At 39.6% G+C, this 27,866-nt stretch overlaps 1 protein-coding gene across 3 annotated transcripts in view; it reads right to left on the reverse strand.

Annotated features, from left to right (window-relative positions):
- The window catches only part of LOC306865569 (signal transducer and activator of transcription 5B-like), a 94,910-nt gene that overhangs the window by 10,715 nt on the left and 56,329 nt on the right, over positions 1-27,866 (reverse strand). For 2 of the 3 annotated variants that reach the window (XM_079410260.1, XM_079410261.1), the window contains exons 2-13: positions 16,144-16,278; positions 15,908-16,064; positions 15,424-15,513; positions 13,342-13,516; positions 12,436-12,566; positions 10,285-10,436; positions 9,667-9,822; positions 2,442-2,621; positions 2,086-2,173; positions 1,369-1,491; positions 1,152-1,244; positions 90-296 (exon numbers count right to left, since the gene is read on the reverse strand). In XM_079410260.1, coding sequence (XP_079266386.1) covers positions 90-296; positions 1,152-1,244; positions 1,369-1,491; positions 2,086-2,173; positions 2,442-2,621; positions 9,667-9,822; positions 10,285-10,436; positions 12,436-12,566; positions 13,342-13,516; positions 15,424-15,513; positions 15,908-16,064; positions 16,144-16,271 — 1,680 coding nt within the window. In that variant the 5' untranslated portion in view covers positions 16,272-16,278. The remainder of the gene's footprint in view (positions 1-89; positions 297-1,151; positions 1,245-1,368; positions 1,492-2,085; positions 2,174-2,441; positions 2,622-9,666; positions 9,823-10,284; positions 10,437-12,435; positions 12,567-13,341; positions 13,517-15,423; positions 15,514-15,907; positions 16,065-16,143; positions 16,279-27,866) is intronic. The other variant, XM_079410262.1, reaches the window with a different exon arrangement.

Here is a 27,866-nt window from a genome sequence, read left to right on the forward strand (position 1 = left end):
GAGGGTCAAATGGCAAATAGAGGAGTTTTGACCTGCTAAATACAGTAATTTAGTACAGTTTGGTGATTGAGTGCGAGTAGTGTATTTACCCTGTTAAACTGTGACCAGGTCATGGTCATGTTGCGGTAGTCCTCCGAGTTGATGCTGGAGCTACTGAAGGCTTTCTGAGCGAGAAAGACGAGATTCTCCTCAGACAGACCTCGATTTGATTGCACCTCTGCCTTGTATTTCATATTCAGAGCCTCACACAACTGCGGCCACAACACCTTGTCTGGCACAATAAAAGGCACCCGTCCCTGAGAGAGAACGAGAAAATGAGTCCATTATCATAAACTCTTTTTTTAACCTTTTACAGTTGGAAAGTGTCTCATTAGGTGGGTTCTCAGTGGGTCACAATCACTTTTTTTTAGGAAAGCAACAGGGAAATTTCACTGCAGTGTAGAGGGATATAGTACACCAACTCAACTATTTTCCTCATCATATCCTGCTTGATTTGCATAACCATCTAACATGTTCTGTATGGATGCCACTCACTGCTGCCTTGGAAGAAAACCATTTTAGTGACTCATGATGATCTGATATTACACAAACCCTGCAAAACCTGTATGGACTAACCTTTTTAATAATTTTATTGTTATTCACTCACTATTTGTGTTCCAGGGAAGAAAAAGGTTGTACAGGTTTGAAAAGACGTGAGTGATGGCAGGATTTAAATTTATGGATGCACTGGTAATTTAAAAAGAGTATGTAGAGTAAAGAAACGTGCCACCAGCCATCCAATCAACACCCACACTTTGAAACATGACAGTTTTGTTTGTTTGTTGAGGGGAGATTGAGACCCTGGTGAGTGAGAGAGAAATTACATTACGTATGATTGGGAGAATGAGTCTTGTGTGTTGTCAAGGCAGGGCTGATTTTTGTGATGTTTAACGTAGTTAAGTTATAGGACCTTTATTTATCGCCACATGACCTAGGAATTTGTTTCCATGACTTTCATGTGATATTACTATACAATGGCCTCATGAGCTTATTACAGGCACCACCAACCTGATATTAAGTACTTTGCTCAAGGGCACAATAATGATGGCCTGAACTTTAACCACTACACCACACCTTCCACCCAAAGATGCACTGATGTTTCAGGAACTCACCGGTTCAGCAAATGCATTGTCCCACAGAACGGTGGCCGTGGCATTGTTGTCTTGACTTCCATGAACAATAACCACCACAGGCAAAGAGAGAGTCTGGGGAAAAATGTGTGGATGATAAAAATGAATAATAATTTTGCTGCATTGCTTTAAGTGGTTCCTGTCAGATTGCGTTTACTAATGATGATTTGCTAATAGGCACACAACCTCTCAAGCTCACCTTGACCTGAAATACCAGCTCATTTCCCCCAACACTGAACTGTGATTCAAACAAAATGGTAAACTTCTCCTCTGTAACAGACTCCGCCCCTCTGCGGTCTGAACGCCTGATCCGCTTTAGAGACTACAGGACACATGAGAAAAAACGAGAAAAATATATATGTACTTTATTATAAGCAGTTAAATTTGTTCTTCCTATTTAACATGAGTCATAATCATATAAAACAACCCCCCCCCCCCCAAAAAAAAGTACTCATGCAACATTTACAAATGTCATTCACTGCATAATATACTGCACAAATTAAGGCAGGATTATTTGGAGATTTTCTGGTTGATAAATGCACAGAAATATAATTATTTTGATGAAAAGAAACTTTGGTGCTGCTGAGATACTACTTAGTTTGATATTTTGTTCATAAATTGTTACCCTGTACAGCCTATTATATCATATATATCTAAAGGGTCAATAGACTGCTCTATTTTTATGAGAACTGATTTATATAACAGGCTTTACAGGGTTAAGTGCTGCTCAACTGAATTCATTGTTGATGCATAATCGAGAAAAGAGCTCTGTTATCTAAGCAGGTACAGAGTAAATTATGAATGAACCTAAATGGTGGCTGACAGTGTATTTAGAAACCCCTTCAGTCAAGTTCACACACTCATTTTACAGGAGTTTTCTCTAAAGTCAGACTTAAGATGGCCACACTGCACTCACCATGTTTCTAAAGTGTGCACTGAGAGTGCCTGTGGTCTGGTGGTACTCCATCACACAGTTGTTATTCAAGATCTCACCACTGCTGTCACTGTTAGACAGACACATACATATACAGAGAATATGATTCTGCATATAGTCTTACAAAAAATAGAGGTCCATTAAGTGACAAATTTAGGTAAAAATGGGGTTTGTGCATAAAGATACGTTAGTAAATGTACAGTAGAATGTTGTATCAGGGGGCTCCTGATGAAACGTGCTTTGTTTTAGCAGCTTTGGGTGCATTCGGCCAGATCACAAGGAGTCATCAACAACACCTAGAGGCGTTACTAAATACAATGTGCTGTGTTTCTGCTCACTTTCTGGTGTTTTCGTTCTTGAGCAGGGCCTTGGCCTGTTGTTCGCTGATGATGGTGGCTTTGACCTGCGGTGGGTTCATGTGCACGTTCAGTTTGCCACCTACCAGCAAACGCACTGTCGCCGCAAATTTAGTTTGTGTTTTCAGGACCTGAGGAGGCTGCTTTTCGATGATGAAGGTACTGCAGACAAAACACACACACACATACACACGCGTATTTACTGTACATCCATATCCATAAAACATTTTGTATATATAAAAAAAAAAACGTGCACTATTGTACTACGTTTAGGGTTAGTTTTTTTTAAAGATATCTTTATTCATCAAGGATGCATTAAATTGATCAAAAGTGACATTACCAAAAGACATTTACTTAATTGTTTTCAACACTGATAAAAATACAAAATGTTTCTGGGGCACTAAATCATCATATGTGACCCTGGACCACAAAACTAGTCATAAGGGTCAATTTTTGGAAATTGAGATTTATACATCATCTGAAAGCTGAATAGATAAGCTTTCCATTGATGTAAGGTTAAGATTAGTCAGTAGTCATTTGCAGTAACCATTGGAGCATGTGTACTATTCACCAGGCCTAACTTTAACTGGTTTGTAGTAATCCGAATTGGATTCATTTTGATATGTGGCTATGTTATGTTAAATAGCTACAAAGCCAGCGTTACACTTCTCAGGGTGATGGAGATCTATATGGACACTAGGGCTGAACGATATATCGTTATCGTATCTATATCGAGATATGAACTTTCAAGATATTACTATCGAAAAAAGCAACGATATAGACGATATAGATTTCCCCTCTCCGCGCTCGCCCCGGCCTGCATACAACTCTGGCAGTCACACAACGAACATCAGTTTTACGAGTGCCCTTGAATGCACCGCTGAGGTCCCTATTCGACCGCAAACTTGTATGGTATAGCTCTGGAAATTCAGACACACAGAGAATCAGCTGTTCATCCATTTTGAGTTCGGCGCTTGTTTGGATGCCCCGTTTCTATTGGCCGCGCGGGGAAACGTCACAGAGCGCAGCGGCAAAAGTTGAACTATTTTGAACTTTAACCGCTGCTCGTGCGCTTTGGTCGGCGCAGCAACTAACCGCCCTCGCGCAGCGCAAGCCATTGAAATGAATGGGTTTCATAGCGCAGCGCAGCGCAGCGCAGCGCATGCCGCGTCCTGTGTGAAAGGGCCTTGAAAGGGCCTTTACGCCGTACGAGTCGACGTCCACCAGTGAGTTCTTAAAAATAAAACTACACTTTCCAAATTTTTTTGTATTATGATGTTTTTATTTTTCTGAGAAATGCTTGGTTTTCACCGAACCCGTAGTCATATCGTATCGTATCGATATCGAGATATATGGCATGAAAATCGAGATATGAAATTTTGTCCATATCGTTCAGCCCTAATGGACACTGATGGTTTTTAAAAGCACAGTTCCCATTAAGCTCAGTGTTTAAGTGACTGTATAGCCTGAGGCACCAAACACACACACACACACACACACACACACACACACATGAATGAAGCACCACGTTCAACCCCTGTGGTAGGTGTGAATGCTGACAGCTTGAGATATTATGAGGAAGAGAGTGCAGGAGAGCTGAAGTTTGTAGACCTCCCCCTGTGTGCCACCAAAGTGATCTCTCTGACAAACGGCCTTGGTTGATTTCTCACAGATACCAGCACATGCAGGGTGAGTGAGTAATACATAAACACTCAATCATTTGCTACTGAGACATTCATTTAATTTCATAAAATGTGAGAATGAGCAATGTGAAGGGATAGTTTGCATGAAAATGACAACTGCATCATCATTTACTCATCCTCATGCTATTGCAAAACCTTCATTATGACAAAACTTCTCTTATGAACTTCATAACATATATCTCTCTCTGTTACACACACAAAGCACTATATGGCTTCAGAAAACTTACGGACCACTTGAATACATTTATGAGGCTTTTGCATCCTGTTTGAAACTTGAAAGCCCATTCACTAATTTAATGGATAAAGTGATCATGTGAAAAGCGAACATGTTCTTGTATTGTATGTCAGAAATAGCAGTATTCCTTGGAACGATCCATTTAATAATTATTTCTAGATCATTCACTAAGTACCCCTTCCTTTATGGATTTGTGGGAAGTCGTGGCCTAATGGTTAGAGAGTCGGACTCGTAATCGAAAGGTTGCGAGTTCGAGCCCCCGGCCGGCAGGAATTGTAGGTGGGGGGAGGGAATGTCCAGCGCTCTCTCCACCCTCAATACCACGACTGAGGTGCCCTTGAGCAAGGCACCGAACCCCCAATTGCTCCCCGGGCGCTGCAGCATGGCTGCCCACTGCTCCGGGTGTGTGTTCACGGTGTGTGTGTGTGTGTGTGTGTGTGGATTTGTTCACTACTCACTGCTGTGTGTGTGCACTTGGATGGGTTAAACGCAGAGCACCAATTTCGAGTATGGGTCACCATACTTGACAATACGTCACGACTTTACTTTTACTTTACTTTACTTATACTAAAAATGTAAAATCTCCTTAAAACCTACAGTCATGGTCAAAAATATTGGCACCCTTGGTAAATATGATCAAAGGCGGCTGTGAAAATGAATCTGCATTGTTAATCCTTTTGATCTTTTATAAAAATCTAACCTTTCATTGGATAATAAGAATTTAAAATGGGGGGAAATATCATTATGAAATAAATGTTTTTCTCTTATACACATTGGCCACAATTAACGGCACCCTTTTATTCAATACTTTTTGAAACCTCCATTTGCCAGTTTAACAGCTCTAAATTTGATCCTATAATGCCTGATGAGGTTAGAGAACACCTGACAAGAGATCAGAGACCATTCCTTCATCCATCTTTGTGTTGTTTTTGAGGTTTGTGTTTGGATTATTGTACGGTTGGAAGATCCAAACATGGCCCATTATAAGATTTCTAACAGAGTCAGTCACTTGTTGATTTTTTATCTGTTGGTATTTGATAGAATCCATGATGCCATGTGTCTAAACAAGATGTCCAGGACCTCCAGCAGAAATACAGGCCCACAACATCAAAAATACAGCAGTAGATTTCATTGTACACATGGGGTACTTTTTATCCCTGTGTGCACCAAACCCATCATGAGTGTTTGCTGCTAGAAATCTAATTTTTTAGTTTCATCTGACCACAGAAGCCAGTCCCATTTGAAGTTGAGAGCAAGTTGAGAGCAAGATGGCGCTGCTGAGTTCGGATGCCGTCCAGGCCGCTCCGCTTAGATTGTGCTTTTATTTACTTTTACTTTCTCTTTTTCACATTTTACGTCGGCACTGATCACTTATGACAGAGAAACACTTTTGGACATTGGAAACCGCTACACTAACCTGTTCCAGGACACCTTATTCACGAATCCATCGTGGCCACTGGAGATTCTTCGGAACGTGGAGATAAACAATAACCCCCTGAGGCGACGGATCAAGAAATGCCGCGGGAAATGCGCTGGGATTCGAGACAGACTCAGGAAAAGGGCTCATAATCCTCCTCTTCCGAGCATTCTGCTCACAAATGTCCAATCCTTGGAGAATAAGATGGACGATCTTAGAGCAAGGATTAGTTTCCAATGGGACATAAGGGACTGCAACATCCTTTGTTTGTCTGAAACATGGCTTATGCCCTCGGTCCCGGACACTGCTGTAATACCGAGTGAGAACTTTTCTGTTTTACGGATGGACAGAACAGCAGAGGCCGGTAAATCCAGGGGTGGAGGAGTGTGTTTCATGATTAACAAGAAATGGTGTGATCCCAGGAATATCTCCATTCTGTCGCGTTCCTGCTCGCCTCATCTGGAACATCTTTCCATTATCTGCCGCCCATTTTATCTGCCCCGGGAGTTTTCATCGATCATTGTTACTGCTGTTTACATTCCACCACAGGCAGACACCGGCTTGGCTTTGTCTAAGCGTCACGATGTGCTCAGCGGCTACATTAACAAACATCCTGACGCTGCCTTTATCATCGCGGGAGACTTTAACAAAGCCAGCCTCAGGCAGGTCATGCCGAACTTTCATCAACATGTATCCTGTCCAACTAGAGGACCAAATACACTGGATCATTGCTACACTCAGTTCAAGAATGTCTACAAAGCCCGCTCACTACCGGCTTTTGGCAAATCGGACCATGCCGCCATTTAACTCACACCGGAATATAAACAAAGGCTCGTTCAGGATCCCCCGGTGTAGAGAGTAGTGACACGCTGGTCCTCCCATTCAGAAGCTATGCTACAGGCGGCTCTTGATGACATCGACTGGGACATGCTCCAGGCGAGTTCATCTGACGTCAGCGAGTTCACGGATGTGGCATTAAGCTTTGTAAACACGCTAACTGAGCCCAGCTACAGAAACAATAACGATAAGGACCTTCTCCAATCAGAAACCGTGGGTGGACAGAACAATCCAATTTGTTAATCTGCGGTTAACAAACGCACTGCCGCTTACAATGAGGCTCTTCTGACCGGGAATATGAGCGAGTACAAAGCATCGTGCTATGCTCTCCGACGCGCAGTAAGAGCCGCCAAACACAGATACAAAGAGAGAATTGGGTCTCATTTCCAGCTCAAGGACTCTCGACAGATGTGGCAGGGACTGAGGACCATCTGTGCCTTCGGAAACAAATCCTCCGCAGAGGTGAGAGCAGATCCGTTGCTGGCCGACGAGTTAAACATCTTCTACGGCCGCTTCGATTGCAATGGCTTCTATCTTTAATGAGTCCCTTGCTACCTCCGTGGTTCCCACCTCATTCAAAAAATTCATCATTATCCCTGTGCCAAAGAACAATAAACCCTCTTGCCTGAATGACTATCGCCCAGTTGCCCTCACATCAATAGTCATGAAGGTTTTTGAGAGACTTGTTAAGAGCCACATCTGCTCCTCCATCCCTGTTACTTTGGACCCTCTTCAGTTTGCCTATCGCCCAAATAGATCTACTGACGATACCATCTCTCACGTCCTCCACTCTTCCATCACACACATGGACAGCAACAATGGGAATTATGTAAGGCTGCTATTCATTGACTATAGCTCAGCTTTCAATACTATAGTCCCATCAAGCTAGCATCTAAACTCACAGACCTCAGCCTAAACTCTTCACTCTGTGACTGGATTCAAGACTTCCTCACCGGCAGACCTCAAGTGGTGAAAGTTGGCCAGTTCACCTCAAACTCCATCACTCTGAACGTAGTGATCCTGAGTCCCCTGCTCTACTCTACACGCATGACTGCGTGTCCTCTCACAGCTCCACATCTATTATCAAATTCGCTGATGATACTGTGGTTCTGGGCCTCATTTCCAACAATGATGAGACTGCATACTTGGATGAGGTAGAGAGTCTCACATCATGGTGCCAGGACAACTGTCTCTCTCTGAATGTGAGAAAAACTAAAGAGCTGATCATGGACTTTAGGAAGTGACAGCAGCGGCCCTACACTCCTCTTATGATCAGTGGGACCCCTGTGGAGAGGGTGAGTAGCTTCAAGTACCTCGGTGTAAACATCTCCGAGAACCTGACTTGGACTACACACATCCAAACACAGGTTAAGAAAGCCAGACAAAGACTGTACCATCTGCGACAGCTGAGGAAATTCAGGGTCTCACCAGCAATCCTGAAAACTTTCTATTCAGGGACCATAGAAAGTGTATTGACTCAGTGCATCTCAGTGTGGTATGGAAACAGCTCCAATCAGGACTGCAAAGCTCTACAGAGAGTTGTGCGCTTAGCGGAGCGCATCTCAGGGTCTGCTCTCCCCTCTATGCAGGACATCTACCTCAAACGCTGCAAAAGTAGAGCTGTCAAAATCATCAAGGACTCAAATCACCCTGGTAACCATCTATTCACTTTGCTACCATCTGGTAAGCGCTTCCGTAGCCTGATGTCAAAAACTGAGACTTAGGAGGAGCTTCTTCCCCCAGGCCATCAGGCTCCTAAACTCTAACGCCATGTCATAACATCTCACGACTACATGTAAATACCACTATATCAATAAGTTATTCATATTTTTTTTCTACCTCGTATTGCTGCTATGTACATACCCTGTACAACTTTTTGCACATTCTTTTGAACATTCCTTCTTATAGTACTATTTAAGTCAACAAACATACTGACCTGCACATTTATATTTATATTTTTTATCTTTTATTTTATTTGAATTTTTTCTACTTTTCTTTTTCTTAATATTTATGTACATTCGGTGTTTTGTATTCTTTATAATTGCACTGTCCTTGGAGTGGACCTGACTTACATTTCACTGCTGGTTATACTCTGTATAATTGTGTATGTGACAAATAAAAATCTTGAATCTTGAAAAAGTTCCAGTCTTGTCTGATAACTGAGACTCAACTATTTTCTGCAATTCCCAGCTGTGGTCCTTGGAGAGCCTTTAACCACTCAAACTCTCCTTCTCACCGTGCATTAGGACGATATAGACACACGTCCTCTTCCAGGCAGTTTCGTAACATTTTCTGTTGAATGGAAATTCTTAATTATTGCCCTGATGTTGGAAATGGGAATTTTGGCTTTTCTTAAAGCCACTTCACTAATTTGTGAAGCTCAATTATCTTTTGCTGCACATCAGAAATATATTCTTTGGTTTTTCTCATTGTGATGGATGATTAAGGGAATTTGGGATTTGTTTTCCCTCCTATTTATATTTCTGTGAAACAGGAAGCCATGGCTGGATAATTTCATGTTCATAATCACCCTGGAGTGCTCAAAATTGTGAATATGAATGGGAACATACTTCAGAGATATTTTACTTGTAAGAATTTCTAGGGGTACCAATAATTGTGTATTCGAGAAAAACATTTATTTCATAATGATACCCCCCCCCCATTTTAAATTGTTATTATCCAATGAAAGGTTAGATTTTTGTGAATTTTTTAAATAAAAGATCAAAAGGATTAACAATGCCGATTAATTTCCACAGCCTTCTTTGATCATATTTACCAAGGGTGCCGATATTTTTGGCCATGAGTGTATAACCACTTAGACTTGTAAGCTACTGAGTATAAAAAAAAAAATACACACACATAAAGAGCACCGCTGAAATTGTAGCAATGCCGAGAAAGAGATATAGTAAAAATGCACAGTGTTGATTACAGGGAGGATATTGGTTGTGTTACTGCTGCTCTTAGCAATAATTTAACCTCACTGCTATTCTCTCTCTCACACACACAAACACACACCTGGTGACTAAAGCTGAGATGATGTCCGTGATGGTGCTGTTGAGTTCGGTCAGCAGCTCTTCAATGGGGCCGGGAATGGGCAGCTGCTGTCTCAGATGCTCCGCCCTCCGGATCTGCTGACGATTCTGCCAAATGGTTTCCGCTAGCTTCTCACACCTGTGCACAAACACACGCAGAAATGCCAAACCCAAGCATAAACTAAAGAGCCGCTCTCTGCATATGTCGTGTGTGTGCAGTGTAAACACAAATGTTTTGTGCAAAACCACAACATGCACATACCTCTGATTATTTGCATAACTGTCTTAGTGCGTGTATTGCTTTATTTAGCCATGGACTGGGACAAATCTGCCCCAGAAGATAGCAAAACAAAATAAAACAAAACAATAATAAAAATTGTTTTTAAAATTTGTAAAATTTTGTAAATTTGTAAAAAAAACGTACATAAGGGTTTGGCTTAATATGTAGTAATTTTAATTAGCTTTAGCTTTAAAAACAATAGAGGTCTATGGTATGTCCTAAATTAGAATTGAGTCCCCTGTGTATACATGTGAAGTGACGTGTGTATACAAAAGTATACATGTGACATGTGTGTATACAAAAGTATACATGTGAGCGCACCATGACTGTAGTATGTCCAGTCCTCCCTCGGGCGGCCCGCCATTGCCAGCCAGCTGTTGACGTCTCTTCCACTGAATCAGCTCATCGTCAAGAATCACCGTCTGCTGTTTACGTAGCAATGCCAGTGTCTTCTGGTGTTTCTCTGCCAATCCCTGAGCACACATACACAAGCTCATATAACACCACATGAACAGACGTGAACATATGTGCTGTACTAACGTAAATAACAATGGCCATCAAGTTTACTGCTGTGCTTAAAAACAAATGGGCAACATCAAATGGAAGTGTTGTTTTAATTTTAAAGAAGACATATAATGGTAAATAATGGAGAATCTTTTGAAAGTGTTCCTCATTTTACCTGAAACAAGGTTAGCCAATCCAAACAGAGGTCATTTACAGATGCCTTAAAGTCGTGATGAAACAGACGTAGAGACATACATTTTTCTGCATTTTCATATTATGACATAGACCCATGTAAAATGGATTATCAATGGTTCTACTCATTGGTCGCTGATTAGATGAGGGCAGATCTGAATGTGAGTTTGCAGCAAGGGGAGTGTTTTAAGTGGGCGTAATGATTGGAAAAGTAATTTTACTGGCATATCAAGTTATGACATTTTGATTTAAGGTTATGAGGTCAAGAGAAATGAAACATGCACTATATTGCCAGAAATATTGGGTCACCCCCTTCTAATGAACAGGTTTGACTACTTTAGTCATTTCTATGAGTACAAATCTTAATGTTAAAGCATATAATTATATTCTAGGGAATTGTGTGCTTCTAATTTTATTGCAACAGTTTGGACAGAACCCTTTTCTAGTCTAACATGACAGTGCCTCACGGTTCAAAAAGAAATGATTGATTCAGTCAGTGTGGAAGAACTTGACTGGTCTGCATAAAGCAAAGTCTTAATCTCAGCTGAACACCTCTGGTGTGACTTTAAATGCAGACCTTGAGCCGAAAACTCGTCACCAAACACCAATGACTTGTATAAGGGTACAGTCATTTTAGACTCTTCCAAAACTGTTGCAACAGAGATGGAAATACAGTTTTTAAATACGTGAATTATGTTTCCATCTTTGTTGCCACAGTTTTGGAAGTGCCTTCTTCTGTTCTAAAGAAGGGGGTGTCCCAATACCTTTGTCCATATAGTGTACGCACAAGTCATTGATGTTTGGTGATGAGCACACAATTCCCTAGAATATCATTATATGCTTAAACATTAAGATTTGTACTCATAGAAATTACTAAAGTAGTCAAACCTGTTCATTAGAAGGGATTGACCCAATACTCCTGGCAATATAGTGTATGCAGGGATGAATCGTTCACATTAAGAGCATCAATATGAATTTTCATGCTGACTCTAAATGTTGGTTGGCCTTAATTTAAAGTAGCAACAGTTTCAATTTCCAGAAAAAAAGGTTAAAGAAACTAAGAAAGAGTAAAAACAGTAATATTTCATTTAATATTATTAGAATTTAAATTAAGTGTTTTGGTTACTCTTTATTTTAAGGTGTCCATGTTACATTGTAATTATACATTTAAGTTCTGAGTAGTATTAATTAACTGCATGTACTTACTCTATGGTTAGGATTAGGGTTTGGCTTAGGGTTACTGCATGTAAGTATACATTATTTATTGTTATTATAATAGTAAGTACATGTAACATTGTAACCAGTGTTTTCTATTGTAATATATTTTAAAATCTAATTTATTCCTGTGACGGCAAATGACAGCAGCCATTACTCCAGTCTTCAGTGCCACATGATCATTCAGAAATCATTCAAATATGCTGATTTACTGCTCAAGAAACATTTCTTATTATTATCAGTCTTGAAAACAGTTGTGCTGCCTAATATTTTGAAACTGTAAAAAGCATATATTTGAAATAAAAATCATAGGTAACATTGTTAATATCTTTACGGTCACTTAAATATATCCTTGCTGATTAAAAGTATTAATTTCTTTAAAAAACTAACAAACAAAACAGCAAACCTACAAACTTTTGAGCAGTAGTGTATAATGCTACGTTTACAATACGCAGTTTAAAGCATATGCTACTAATGTTACAGTCTGAGTGTTGTATTATGCAAATGCCATGGGCACTATTCACTCAGAGTGTGTGTGTGTGTGTGTGTGTGTGTGTTTACCAGTCTGTATTTCTGCAGGGTGTTGGCCTCGCGGGTCAGCCAGGCCTCTACTGAGGCTCTCTTGCTGAGCAGACTGGGCTCTCGTAGCTGTCGGTCTGCTGGAGGCAGCGTGGCCAGACTTGATAACTGAGCTGCACACAACAGAGAGGAGGATTTAGTCCACAAAGATGAGCTTTGCTGACAAAATAATAATATATATTTTTTAAAATTTGCATGCAAAAGACCCATCTGGGTATGAAAAATTCGGTTGAGAATCTAGCAAATCCTTTGTGACAAACGTAGGTTTCTTTCCTGTGCTGATGTATTTTCAGTTCTTTTATTGCATTTTTACTTTATTTATTATCTTTATGAATAATGTTGATTTATAAATGATTACACCAAGAGATTTATATTCAGGCTTAAAGGAAAAGTTCACCCTAAAATGAAAATTCTGTCATCATCCTCAAGTCGTTCAAAACCTATATGAAATTCTTTCTTCTGTTGAGCTTCTCTTTAATGTGGGTAACCAAACCCCTGTTGGTCCCCATTGACTTCCATAGTAAAGAAAAAATAGCAATGGGGGAATTCAACGGGGATCAGAAACTGTTTGTGAATTTTCATTTTTTTTTGCTGAACTACAGAGGTAAACTGGTTTGACTTGTTATTCAGTGGTATTCTCAGGAATTATGGGAGCCTTCTGGCTGTTTTAATGAGGGCATTTTTGCTGTAGTTTGTACTGAATGATAAAATAGGCTGTGTATATGATTGCATACATACGACTGTCAGCTGGTGTGTGCGTGTGGGGCCAAAGTTAGATTACAAGGGCATACATAAACATGATTAAATATACATCTTCAATGCAAGGTAAGTTGCTTTGGATAAAAGTGTCTGTCAAATATATAGATGTAAATGAGGGTGGCTGTATACCCTGTATTCTAAGGCTCTCCTGGTACTGTATAATGAAGTACTCCTGGTTGTGCTGTAGTTTTCTGAGGTCATTCTCTGTGTCCTGGGTCAATATTCTGAGCTCCTCGAATGCCTGGTTTATCTGATGGTACTTCTGCGACATGCTGTCCATCAGGCCGCCCACCGGTGAACTCGACTGCCAAGCACAGACACACATGAGTGACAACCAAGTTGCTGTCTATTGCTCAAAATTCAGTTTCAATAAAATTATGATCAGAATATTTCAGAAAAATTTTAAGAAAGATAGCTTCATTCAGACTTTGATGAAGAAGGGTTAAGGACGTACAGTTGTACTACAAAAATTCAACTAACCAAAGCTTCAATATGTACTATAGGGCCTTGTCATCCCTGGCCTGCTGTGTATTAATAATCAACCCATATAAGGTTATTTGTCTATAGCACGTGTACAATATGTTTGTTTAAACAAACTATATATTGTTTGTTTAGTGCATACATGGTATGTGAACATAAATATTATGTCTTTGAGTACAGGTGTATTTGAGATGAGTGGTCATTTTCACGTGTAAGCATCTAGATTTACTGATATCTTTAGTTTTATGATTTTATAAGTTGTCAGTTGAGCTGATAAAATCAGAAATTTCCTCTTTTACTCTCATAAAACTGAGCAGGTATCATGAATGTGTGTGTAGGGGTAAATATGAATCTTCCTCTAAGCATGCACAAAGCAAACACACAAATTTTATTTCTGAAGATTGTAAAAGTCAGTCATGTACAGTAGTCCTGTTTATTACACAGGATGGGTTTTAAATTTGAATGAACTCACTGAACTCGCTGAATTTATGTTATACAATGACCATCATTTAAATAAGAAGACAACATATATCACTGTTAATAAATCCCTTAAATTTAAATGCAGAGAGACCCTGGGAGTAAAATTATAAGGTCTGTGAAATATTCCCACACATTTTGACCAATGACATTTGTGACCCTGGACCACAAAACCAGTCTTTTATGCCAAAAATCATTAGGATATTAAGTAAAGATATTTTGTAAATTTCTTACCGTAAATATATAAAAACTTAATTTTTGATTAGTAATATGCATGGCTAAGAACTTCATTTGGACAACTTTAAAGGCGATGTTTGCAATATTTTGATTTATTTGCACCCTCAGATTCCAGATTTTCAAATAGTTGTATCTCGGCCAAATATTGTCCAATCCTAACAAACCATACATCAATGGAAAGATTATTAATTCAGATTGATAAATCTCAATTTCGAAACATTGACACTTAAGACTGGTTTTGTGGTCCAGGTTCACATTCTATGTGTATGTGTGTGTGTGTGTGTGTGTGTGGGGTGGGGGGGTCAATACACTTCTGAGCGATTTTAAATTTGCTCATGAATTTAAATTAATTTAGAAAATAAACTCTAAATTTTGCTTAAATTTGCTTTTTAATTGTCTATTCATCAAAGAATCCGAAAGAAATTAAACAGCACAGCTATTTCTTACTATTTTAATAATAGTAAGAAATGTTTCTTAAGCATCAAATCAGTATATTAGAATGATTTCCGAAGGACCATGTGACACTGAAGACTGGAGTAATGGCTGCTGGAAATTCAGCTTTGCCATCACAGAAATGCATTTTATATTAAAATAATCAAAATAGAAAGCAGTTATTTTAAACTGTACTAATATTTCACAATATTACTGTTCGTACTGCATTTTTGATCAAATCAATGCAGCCTTGATGAGCATTAGAGACTTCTTTCAAAAACATTAAAAATATTGCCGACCCCAAATTTTTGAATGGCCATATGTGTGTGTATACATTACGTTTATTTAAATTATTCATTTGACTTCTCCAGGGCTAGAATTTACAACTTTAAAATTCCCTTATATTTCCAGGTTTTCCATGACTGTGAAAACCCTGCATATACCTCATTTGAAAACAGTAATAAACAGTAGTATTTACCTAGAAAAGATGACATGAAATTAATTCCAAATCAACCGTTATTTCACATAAACTGCCCTAATGAACTGACAGTCTGATTTAGATCTGCCTACTCTGTGTCCACTCACATTAGTCGCCTCTCTGACGAGTCTTTGCTCTGTGTACAGGATGTGCTTGATGCATCTCACCAGCTCCAGGGGACAGCGGTCATATGTGCTCTGAAAATACACACACAATCAGAATAAAAATCTACTCTGCCACCTTTTACTTCAACACACTCAATTACACCCCACAACACTAATGACAGTAAACACAGAGACGGCACTTTCCTGACCAACCGGTTCTTAGTAATAGCTTTATCATCATGCACCGATATGCTGTATGTCATCAACTGTCTCATTAAGCTTTATCTATATTCTCTCATTTTATTTTATAAATGGAGATATTTTAAGAGAATCAATGTGAGTCTGCATGTGTCTATTTCACGGAGTTCATTTACACAGAAGCATTTGGATGCATTTTATAAAATGAAAACGGCTTTATTTTTAACATTTTAACAAAATCTTTCCTGAACTGTATGCATAGACAAAAAACTAAAAAAACAAGCAAAACCTTTAGCTGTGAAGCATAATGTCCTAATTTAATCTTGAGTAAGAAGCCATCCTCTCCCACTTGATGCTCCGCTTTCTTCTGTAGTTCCTGGATCAGGCTGTCCAATAAACGCTTGGCTTTAATCTCCTCCTGTGGGTTCTCTAAATCGATCGCATCCCTGAAATAGGACAAAAGGACACACTTAACACTGATAAATGAAAAAAATGACAAACTGACAGGTCAAACTCTTCACATACCAGAGTTGTCCTTCTATCCACTGGGACAGGTAGTGTCGCACCTCTATGGGGAAGTGTTGCCCGTAGAGAGACTGCATCTGGTGTAGAGCATCTCCCTGAAGCTGCTGGGCCTGGATCCACACTGCCATTTTCACTCTGAAAGAGACAAAAAGACAGAGAGCGAAGTCAGGTGCAGCACAAGACAGATGAGAGCCGCAAACATGAGAAATGCTGAATTATGTTGATTAAATCATTTTCACTCAAAATTTACTCATAAAATTGTGAGCTACCAATAAATCACCAATGTGAATAACAAAACAAAATGTGTTTGATTGTCATGAAAATCTAATCTCCCACATGAACCTAAATTCAGCATGTTTAAAACTAGGCAGTGAGCACTAGGCCATTACACTAACACAGTGTATAGTCACTGATACAGGAGCGTGTCTGATTTGTCTTCAGTTTGAACAATTGGAGGGAAAAAGTCCTGCGTAATATAGATGATGGTGGAAACATTCACAATACAAAGCATTGTGGGCTGCAATGTTGACTCCAATCTTTTCACTCCTTGTGGCTTTCCGAGAAAGGGGTCTGTATGCATTTAATGGATTTGTTGTCAACACAGCTACTTTGCTGGCATAGCATGTGTGTGAGTGCAAGAAGAGACTCACAGAGAACAGAAGAAAACGTGAAGAGGAAGAAAATGTTGTGTTGAAATTTATCTCATGCTTGCTTCAGATACAGACACACTGAGATGCTCATACTCACAAATCTATACTCATTTGAAGTACTGCAAGTGAGAAAATATTAAGGACACATAGGGAAAATGAGAAAACCTTCATAAGGCAAGATGACAGGAACAAAAAACTTAAGAAGATATATTATATAAAGATATATTAGCCAGGCCGATTAATCAATATTTGACAATTTTGAGAATATCTATTGATATATATGAGAGAGAGAGAGAGAGAGAGAGAGAGAGAGAGAGAGAGAGAGATAGAGAGAGAGAGAGATAGAGAGAGAGAGAGAGAGAGAGAGAGAGAGAGATAGAGAGATAGAGAGATAGAGAGATAGAGAGATAGAGATAGAGATAGAGAGATAGAGAGATAGAGAGAGGCAGTGTCTCCTCAAAATATTGTACAAGTAAAAAAATTCATAGTATGAAAATAAAACAATGCCAATATTATAAAATACAATATTAAAAAGTTTATAAACCACTCATTTTTTAAAAAGAAACATTGTCCAACTGTGACACCAGCAGGTAAAGCTAGAGCGGGAGTCTGCGTCTCTCTGGAGTCTCGCCTCCCCTGAGCCCATTGAGTTTTAACAGACCCCACTAAAGAGTGCCATGACTTTTTTTTTGTTTTAGGTGTACAGGTGCATCTCAAAAAATGTGAATATCATGGAAAGGGTCTTTATTTTTTGTAATTTAATAATAATAAAAACTTTCTTATATTCTAGATTAATTGCACAAACTGAAATATTTCAAGAGTTTTTTTTAAGTCTGATGGTTACAACTTACAGCTTAAGAAAATTTAAAATTCAGTATCTCCAAAAAAAATTGAATATTACAGTTTGAGCTTGATTAGTTTGATTAATTTTGAGTATAACTACTGGGTACCTCCTGGGCTAGTTTAGAACATGCAACCACAATTATGGGGAAGACTACTAAGGGGGAATACTATGGGGAACTGTCTACGAAGACTTGACAGTTGTCCAGAAGATGATCATCGACACCCTCCACAAGGAGGGTAAGACACAGAAGGTCATTACTGAAAGGGGTGGCTGTTCACAGAGTGCTTCTTCAAAATATATTCATAGAAAGTTGATTGGAAGGAAAAAAATGTGGTAGGAAAAGGTGCACAAATAACAGGGATGACTGCAGCCTTGGGAGGATTGTCAGGAAAAGCCGATTCAAGAACTTGGGAGAGATTCACACGAAGCAGACTGAAGCCAGGATCAGCGCATCAAGAGCCACCATGCTCAGACGTCTTCAGGAAATGGGCTACAGCTGTCACATTCCTAGAACCAAGCTACTTCTGAACCAGAAACAACGCAAGAAGCGTCTCACTTGGGCTAAGGAGAAAAAGAACAGGACTGTTGCTCAGTGGTCCAATGTCCTCTTTTCAGATAAAAGTAAATTTTGCATTTCATTTGGAAATCAAGGTCCCAGAGTCTGGAGGAAAAGTGGAGAGGCACAGAATCCAAGCTGCTTGAAGTCCAGTGTGAAGTGTATATTTAGAATGTATATGTACGTATGTATATGTATATATATATATATATTTTTTTAAGTATGTTAAAATGTATATATTACATATATTTATATATAATATAAAATATAAGAATATCATTATATAAAAGTATATACACATGTAAATATTTTTAAAATATATACTGTATGTGTGTATTTATATATACATAATAAATATACACAGCACACACTCATTATGTAAACAAAAACTTTTGCTTTGGATGCGATTAATTGTTTGACAACATTATATATATATATATATATATATATATATATATATATATATATATATATATATATATACACATACATACACACAAACACACACAGTCGAGGTCAGAATTATTGGCATCCTTGGTAAATAAGATCAAAGAAGGCTCTGAAAATAAACCTGTATGATTAATCCTTTTGATCTTTTATTTAAAATAAATAAATAAACAAATCACAAAAATCTAACCTTTCATAGAACTAAAACACACACACACACACACACACACATACATATACATACATATATATATATATATATATATATAAGGCCCTATATTTAAATGAGCATTGTTATCAGGCTCCAATGTGTAAGTTCTGTAATACACTTTAAATGGCAATGAATAGGTTATTCTCATTGCCATTAAAGTGAAATACCTTAATATAACAAGCCTGAGAAAAATGCTAATTTTAGGAGAAAATTTCAGATGACACTTCAGATCTGAACTCTTCATGTATAGCCTATATCAGCATTATATCAGCCAGCTGGTCTCTCGACATCAGTATCAGCCCATATCAGTGTTAAAAACCCATAGCTGTCAACCAATAGTCATTTGAGCATGTGCAGAAGTGTTGGCTTGTGTCTGTGTTTGTGTTTATTAATCTCATTGGTTTAAGTCATCAACATATCCTCAGCATGGCTGCATGACTTGCTTGTCTCTCAACTACAAACCCTGCATAAAACATCAAATTCCATGCACATAAACACACTCAAAACTACATATTGAATCATCACTCCCGGCGGGGTCATCTGATCAATCCGCTGACAGTTTTTATGATGATGACTGCACAGGCTAAAATGAATCAGCAAAGAACCTCAGTGATGTTAGACTGAAGCATGATGCATTAAAGTGGACAAATTTTCACTTGAGTAGCATTTTATTTTTCCCCCAAAGTTCACTTAGCTTTTTTTCCATATGGTTTCCCTGAAGTCGATAGACAGACAGACAGACAGACAGACAGACAGACAGATAGATAGACAGATAGATAGGATTTGCTTTTAAGGTGAGCTTTCTCTCAAAGTAGTAAGTAACTTGGAAAAGAAGAGAGTTCACAGCCCGCCTCTTCCTGTCCCACTCTTTGTGTGTATATAGGTGTGCATACGTGTTAGCATGTGTGTATTTCCAAGCAGTGCAACCGCACAGACATGCATGTATTGAAAGCTGCACACCTACACAGAGACACAAAAACCACTGATTTCCAGTCAGCTTACCATACACACGAACATTATGCTTATAAAAAGGCAGACACAAAAGCCACTCACTGCCAGTCAACTAACCACAAAGACAAACACTCGATTCCGGTTGATGTGATGGATTAAGGAGTCTGATGTGTGACGTAATTTGGACGGTTGCTGAAATCAGGTCAGGTGTCTGTGTGAACTTATGAAACATTCTTGACCCTGAGTGCTCTCTGTTCCCATTAAAACTTCCTCTCACACCTCACACTAGACCTGCATTTCTCTCTTCACCTCTCTATCAATCCTATTGGATATGAGTTGGCTGCTGATATTAGATGTTTAATTGTATCCACATTTCTTAGCATTTAGATCATTATCGTTTAGTGCTAAGCAGATTAGGGATATATTTAACCCTTTAGAGGTCTCTCTTTTGAAATGTGCTTTCACCCTAAGAGTGCTTATTGACATGCGTTGCTGTGCTCAACACCAGCAGCAACTGCAGAAAAAGATGACAACTCTTAGGATATAGAGGGGTGGTGATGGCGCAGTGGATAAGACACATGCCTTTGGTGTGAGAGAACCGGGTTCGAATCCACTGTGAGACACCAATGTGTCCCTGAGCAAGACACTTAACCCCTAGTTGCTCCAGAGGCGTGTGACCTCTGACATATATAGCAGTTGTAAGTCGCTTTGGATAAAAGCGTCAGCTAAATGAATAAATGTAATGTAAATGTAGAGTGTAAAATCTCTATTAATGTTAATAGAATGTGCATAGGTTTAGTCTTGGCAGACTAGATTTGAAATTTTGCTTCTGCTAAATGCTCAAATCATAAAATTAAAAGAAAACATGCTGCTGCTGCTAGACAGTGGAAGATCCCCATAGCAAATCTAGGCAGGTGGTGGGCTAAGATGAGGACATGCATAGCGTGCAGACATAGTTGTCAAGAATCCTGTCCATGGCCTTCCGTCTGCTTGCCACCAGAGGTCTCCCTCCCATTATATTGACTCTCAAAGACTGTTACATGTCACTACGGACTACATTTCCCATGTTCCATTTCACTGATTACGTTTTCACCTGCAGCCAATTACACACATTATAAAAATCAGTCTCAAACCACCATTCAATGCTGAGAATTGTTTGCGTTTATCTTACTCCTAGCGATAGCATCTTTACGGAGCCAGTTCCCTGTTCTAGTGTCTAGTTTCAAGTTCCTAGCTCTAGTCTAGTTTAGTCATGTCAAGTTTTGCTTGATTTCCTGTTTCCTGATCACCTGCCTGTCTTGGATTTATGTTATCTATCTTGTCGTTCGGATTCTGTTTGCTACTTGCCTGGATTAGTGCTTGTTTCTGGATTACCCGTTTGCCTTGCCTTCTGGATTACGTTCACCGTCGATTGAGCTACACCTGTTTTTGGATTTCATTTTAGTCTTGTCCTCTATATACCTGTTTGCCATTGTCTGACCCCTTGCCAGTTTCATGACCATGTCTTTAAATAAAGCTTCACATATGGATCCGTACTTCTCTCATCTCAGAGAATACTCGGCCACAAAAGATCCAGCAGCTTTTCAAAGGAACATTGGCCAGGTATGGACACAGCAATAATATTATTAGCCCTTAAACAAGGCAAACGATCGCTGGACAACTATATACGAGAGTATTTATCCACCGATCACTGTTCAAATTTACCGGACTCTGTTTTGATGGAGTTTTTCTGTGCTGACATTAAGCAACCGCTTAAGTCTAAGCTTATTCACAAGGGTCCATGGTCAGCCCTCAGTCAGTTTATGGACTATGCTTTGTTGTCTATTGGCTCTTTATTTGCTGTGGGTGTCGTGGAAGAAGAAAGTGACATCGCGTCCGTGCCAGTAATGGTGCCTGCAGAGTTTAGTCAACCGCAAGCTCTCGGACACTCAATATGCTGATCGCTACTCCGGTGACTAAATCCGCTCGTGAAATGGCGGCTGCACCGGTCCACGCTCACGTAATGGCGGCGACAGCGGATCCCATTCACAAAATGGTGGCAACAACTACACTCCAGAGTCCAGAGTCTCGTCACATCTCAGCCGATCATCCATAGTCTTCCCATAATGAGGATCGCTTTATGGAGTGTTTGTGCTGCATACACCACCACTGAAACTCTAGAGGTGGCAGCACTCACAATGATTTCTCAAGAGGTGGCGGCTGACGCTGCAGAACCTCCCGAGGTGATGGCGCTTATAGCTGTGTACCCAGAAGTGTTGGCTCCCGCTGCAGTTTCCCCAGAGGTGGCTGCATATGCTGCAGAACCTCCCGGGGCAACGGCGCTCGCTTCAGCTCCTTGCATGGTGGTGGCGCCCAACAATACAATTTCAGCCTGTTGTGTCCCGGTCAAAGAGACTGTTACTGAACTCTGTACCTACCCTGCCAAGGGAAATGTTAGTGAATTCTCCCCGTTTCCTGATGCTTCTGTCACGAGCACATGCACCATCTCTGAATTCTCTGCATTTGTTGAAACTCCTGATGTTACTGCTGTAGAACCTCCAGAGGTGTCAGTGGTATCCACTTATCAACTCTCTGCCTATCCCGTCACGGCTACTGAGGCCGCTTGTGAACTCTTGCTTTGTCCTGAACCAGCCACAAAGGCTGCTTATGAACTTTTGTCCTGCTCTGAACTGGCCGAGGAGGCTATCTCTGAACTCTCTTTCTGGTCTGAACCAGCCATGGAGGCTGATTGTGAACTGTCTGTCCATCTAATCAACTAATTAGTCTGATTTCGAACTGTTTGTCTGTGTAAATGCTGCAAATGAATCTGATTTTGAACTGTCTTTCTTGCCAGTTTCTGTCAATGAATCTGATTATGAACTCTCAGTCTATCCAGGATGAAATCAGGAATCTATTTCTGAATTATCTGCCAGTCCCGTTTCCCTCAAGGGGTCTGATGTTGAATCGCCCATCTGTTCCGATTCCATCAACAATTCTGAGGTCGCCCTCTCATTATATTGACTCTCACATTACACAGGCTGTTACATGTCACTCCGGACTGCATTTCCCATATTCCATTTCACTGATTACGTTTTACCAATTACACACACTATAAAAATCAGTCTCAAACCAACATTCGACGCAGAGTATTGTTTGCGTTTAATAAAGCTTCACATTTGTACGCGACGTGATGCAACGCGTAAAAAGACAGTATAAGTCATTATAACCAGTAATTATATCCCCACTGGATACAACAAATGCCTCATTTATAATGGGTTTTAGTGTTTTTGCCTCGTCGTGCCGGGACATGCCATCACAACACAGTAAGGGGCGTAACACCTCGCTTCTTAGGACGATGAGCTTTGTAAAAATGACGTGTTTCACGGGAAGGTGAAGTCCCAAAAGTCATTCATGAAAAAATGGCGCGGAGTCAAACATATCTCAGTACCCAACAAATATGATAGGTCCAGTGAGAGCGGAGTCCAAAAAGGTGAGAGAGAGGGGCACTCCCAAAAAACAATGCAAAAACGTGCCTAAAACTCCTTGGGAACAGAGATTACACTTAGGAGAAGACGACAGATTCATATAAAAACGTTTCATTGGAGTCAAGTAAACCCTATGCAGCAATTTCCAATGAATCATTTGGTGATTAGGGTTTTTAGAAGACAATTTAAACATACCCCATTACCTGATCAGAAAATAAAACATGCACATCCTCATTAAGATCCTTAGCCTAAACAGTAGTAATAGATAAAGGTTTGTATGAATGCTCAAGAAGAAAGAGATAGATGACTGAAACAGAGGAGGGAGATTCCACAGAAGGAAGGATTAGTTTGCGCAAAGGGTGAACAAGCAGTTGAGAGTTCCAAGGCACCCCATATGCCCGTAGGGCCGATCTAATACGCAAATACATAAAAAAGGAGGTGCCTGGCAGATTATATTGAGTTTTAAGGTTCTGGAAGGATTTTAAACCACTGTCATCATAGATATCTCCCAGAATGTTTACTTTATTATGAGTCCATTGCAGACAATGAAATGGAGTTCTGCCTGACAAAAGGTTATTATTGTGGAAAATAGGCGAATGCCTATGCCATTTTGTAGCTAGTTGTGAATGTCTTTCAACATCCCTCCATGTGGGTTACAATGGGACCAAACCGAGATTTACACTGCCTAAGCGGAACTCCCGAAAAAACAAGATGCATCAATTTATACAGATAAACAAAAGATTCCTCAATTGCTCTCCAAGACACAGAAGCGTCAGGATAAAACCAAACTGCTAAAGGGCGGAGGGAAAAGGCTTGTGCATACAGTCTAAAATTTGGGAAAGAAAGACCTCCATGTAATCTACATCGTTGTAAGGTAGTCAGTTTAATACGAGGACATTTCCCATCCCATATATACCATGAAACACATGCATCTAGTTTGTTCCAGTAGCCAACCGGTGGAGCGAGAGGAATCATGGAAGAAAATAAGTTGATACGTGGGAGAACATTCATTTTAAATCACCGATATACGGGCCTGAAAAGAAGTAGGAAGATGAGACCAATTTTCCAAATCTGAGGATACTTTGGATAGAATACCATTATAGTTTTTTGAGACAGTTTCCTGCAGGGAAGGAAAAACATCTATCCCCAAGTACTTAAAGTTTTGAACCAATGGAATAGATATAGAAAGGGACATGGAATCAATTTTAGAATCGAAGGGAAGTAAACATGACTTACTCCAATTCATTTTAAACCCTGAGATAGATCCAAAATGGTCAAATAAATTCAGGACATGAGGAATAGAATGTGATGGCTTCTCCAAAAACAATAAGATATCATCAGCAAACAAAGAAATATGATGATGAGTATTCCGTATATTTATGGGAGAAATCGTTTCAGATTGTCGAACCGCTTGAACTAAGGGTTCCAAGGATAGGGCAAATAACAGCGGGCAACCCTGACGAGTACCTCGATGTATAAAGAATGGGTTAGAGCGAAAAGAAACTGTGAGAACAGTGGCTGCTGGATTGGCATACAGAACTTTTATCATAGTTATGAAACTCTATCCTAGACCCAGATGCTGTAGAACCGCCCATAAATAGTTCCATTCTAGCTGGTCAAAAGCTTTCATCGCATCTAGAGATAATACTGCACAAGGAGAGGACAAACTATTCTTTGAATTAATAATATGATATAACCTGCGTAAGTTATCCGAAGCTGTTTGGTCATGATGAACTAGCCTATTCATAAATTTCTCTAGACGACGAGATAGTACTTTAGCATATAATTTAGCATCAGTCCCTATCAAAGAAAGTGGCCAGTAACTAGAACAGGAAGTCGGTTCTTTATCTTTTTTTAACAAGAGAGAAATAACAGCTATATTAATGGATGGGTGAAATGAGCCTTGAGTAACTGAAAAATGTATCATATCTAACATGAGGGGGCCTAAATCCGACCAAAAAAGTAGTATACAATTCGATTGGAATGCCATCTATGCCTGGGGATTTCCCCTTGTTCATAGATCGAATTGCTGACTCCAGCTCCTGAAGAGTGATCGGTTCATCCAGGTATTCCGAATCCGAATCTGACAGTCTAGGTAAATCAAGGTTGGACAGAAAAGATGCAAAAGAGTCAGGGTCACCAGCAGCGGAAGAAGTATAGAATGTTCGAGTAAAAAGAGTGAAAGGCAATATTAATATAAAAGTCTTTTGGGTCTGTCACAATGAGCCCAGATTGGGATTTCACAGCTGAAATATTAGAAAACTTTTCATTCTTGTGTAATCTTAAGGCTAAAAGGTGGCTTGGTCTACTCCCTTGAAAATAATAATTCTGTCTGGATCTTTGAATCAGGAATTCTGCCCTGGATCTCAGTAATGAATTGAGTTCGGACCTAACAGAGTGTATTGTCTGAGAAACAACACTGATTATCTCTAGTCAGATTCTGGAGCTGTGATTCCAGTTCAACTATCTTTTTGTGTCGGTTTTTCTGAAGGAAAGAGGCATATGAAATTGAGTTATTCCTTATAAATCCTATAACTGCATTCCAAAGTGTTCGAGGATCCTCCACTGAACCTTGGTTAATTTCAATAAACTCAGCAAATTTATTTCTGAATTGACTGCAAAAGTTTTCATCCTGTAACAATTTAGGGTTAAATCGCCATCTAGTGGCAAGAGATGGCCGAGGAATCAAAGATAATCTGCACAAATTTCCATCGTGATTCGACAAAGATAAGGAACAGATATCGGCATCACGAACAGCTGAAGATAAAGAAGTAGAAATTAAAATATAGTCAATTCGCAAATAGGATTTATGAGTAGCAGAAAAGAAAGTGAAAGACTTAGCAGAAAGGTTTAATAAACGCCAACTGTCCACCAACAAGGATGAGGTTACACATTACCGAAGTTTGTCAGAACACAAAGCTTGAGAGCGTGATTCCTTTGATCCAGATCCAATTAGGATATGCGACATTACAGAATTCGTATCTGCACCCAATACAATTTCAAAATCTGAAAACTTCAAGAGATAGGTTGACAAAACAGAGAAAAAAGTATGGTCACAATACAAGGGGCATAAACTGAGAGAAATACAATATTCCTATTCTCCACTATTGTTTTTATATGTGTTATTCTACCATTTGTATCACAACCTTTCTTTAAAATAGTAACATTTAAAGTCCTCCGCACCAATATTAGGACACCCTTGGTTTTAGTATTCAAAGATGAGTGAGATACCTCTTCATAAAACTTATTACACCTGTGTATATCATCCTCTTTCAAATGGGATTCTTGAACACTATATCAATCTTTCTTCGCAAAAAATCCAGAAAACCTGTACGTTTGTGAGGGCCATTTAGGCCATTAATATTACAACTCAGAATATTAAGGTCAGTCATGGGTATCAAACAGAATTACTGGATAAGACAAAATACAAATTTGAAAATAAAACCAGTTGAGTCTACCATTAAACGACCCCCCCACCCTCCATGTAAGAAGTGAACATTAAAGTGAACAGTGAAAGACACAGTCACCTAACCATTCAACCATCAATGGCGCAAGCTGTTAGTAAAACTGGCCCTAGGTATTTTCCTGGTAATGGAAATAGTTTAATTATATTAATAACATGATACTTCTCGTTTGGCTCTCTGCGAAGGCGGACGCTTTTTCTCTCCTCTCCTCCCCTTATCTTCCCTGCTTGCTCTCTCGTCTTGTCTATTGTCTAACACTTGAGCGACTCTTTCTGCACTGCTCTCCAAACCAAAAAATCATGGATTTGATCAACTGGTCTCTCAACGCAATTGACACCATATTCTCTACAAGAGCCCTGGGTTCGGGGGAGCCCAATTGTCCTGCTGGAACGTTCGCTACCGGCTACACGATGGACGCATGGGAGAGATGGCAGGTCGTGTGTCTGGCGGCTCTTTCCGTGGAGGACATTGAAGACATCTACCTATTTGGAACCATGATAACGGATTTTCTGCTGATTGGATTAGGCTTTGCCCTGGGTTATCAGAGAATTCAGAAGACGGGAACAGCTGTCCAAAGCCTCACAAGGCTGCCCGTCATGATTGAAGCAGTGGGCAGAGCGGTCAGCTCTGAGACTGAAACTATCAACCGCAATATGGATTCTATCACGGAGAAGCTCACGGCTGTGCTGAGAAAAATTGATGGACTTGGAGACCAGAATGGACAAAGAGAGCTGTGAAATTGGTATGCAGCTGCTCGCACCAAGACCAAACAATCTTATCTTCTTTCGGCTTCCCAAAACAACAGAACTGCCTCGGACAAGGTCGTTCTTCCTCAATTCCCTGTCTTCCTGTCCTGTCCACCCCCCTGTCATATTGTATTGTATGTATGTTTGTGTATGTATGGACAGGTTGATGGCTAATTTCGCTGGTACTTGTGACTAGTGACAATAAAGGGCTACTACTACTACATATGCAGATTAATTAAAAGAATCACATTAATTTCATATATCAACCTTTTCTGAGAAAGTCCAAAAATGTTTCTAATTGAGGGTTTATGTGAACATGCAGACACTTCTTTGATCATTGTGTGACCTTACGCAGATCTCACACAGAATGTGACCACACATGTAGACCTC

The sequence above is a fragment of the Barbus barbus genome (assembly GCF_936440315.1).
Source record: "Barbus barbus genome assembly, chromosome: 4".
Lineage (NCBI taxonomy): Eukaryota > Metazoa > Chordata > Actinopteri > Cypriniformes > Cyprinidae > Barbus > Barbus barbus.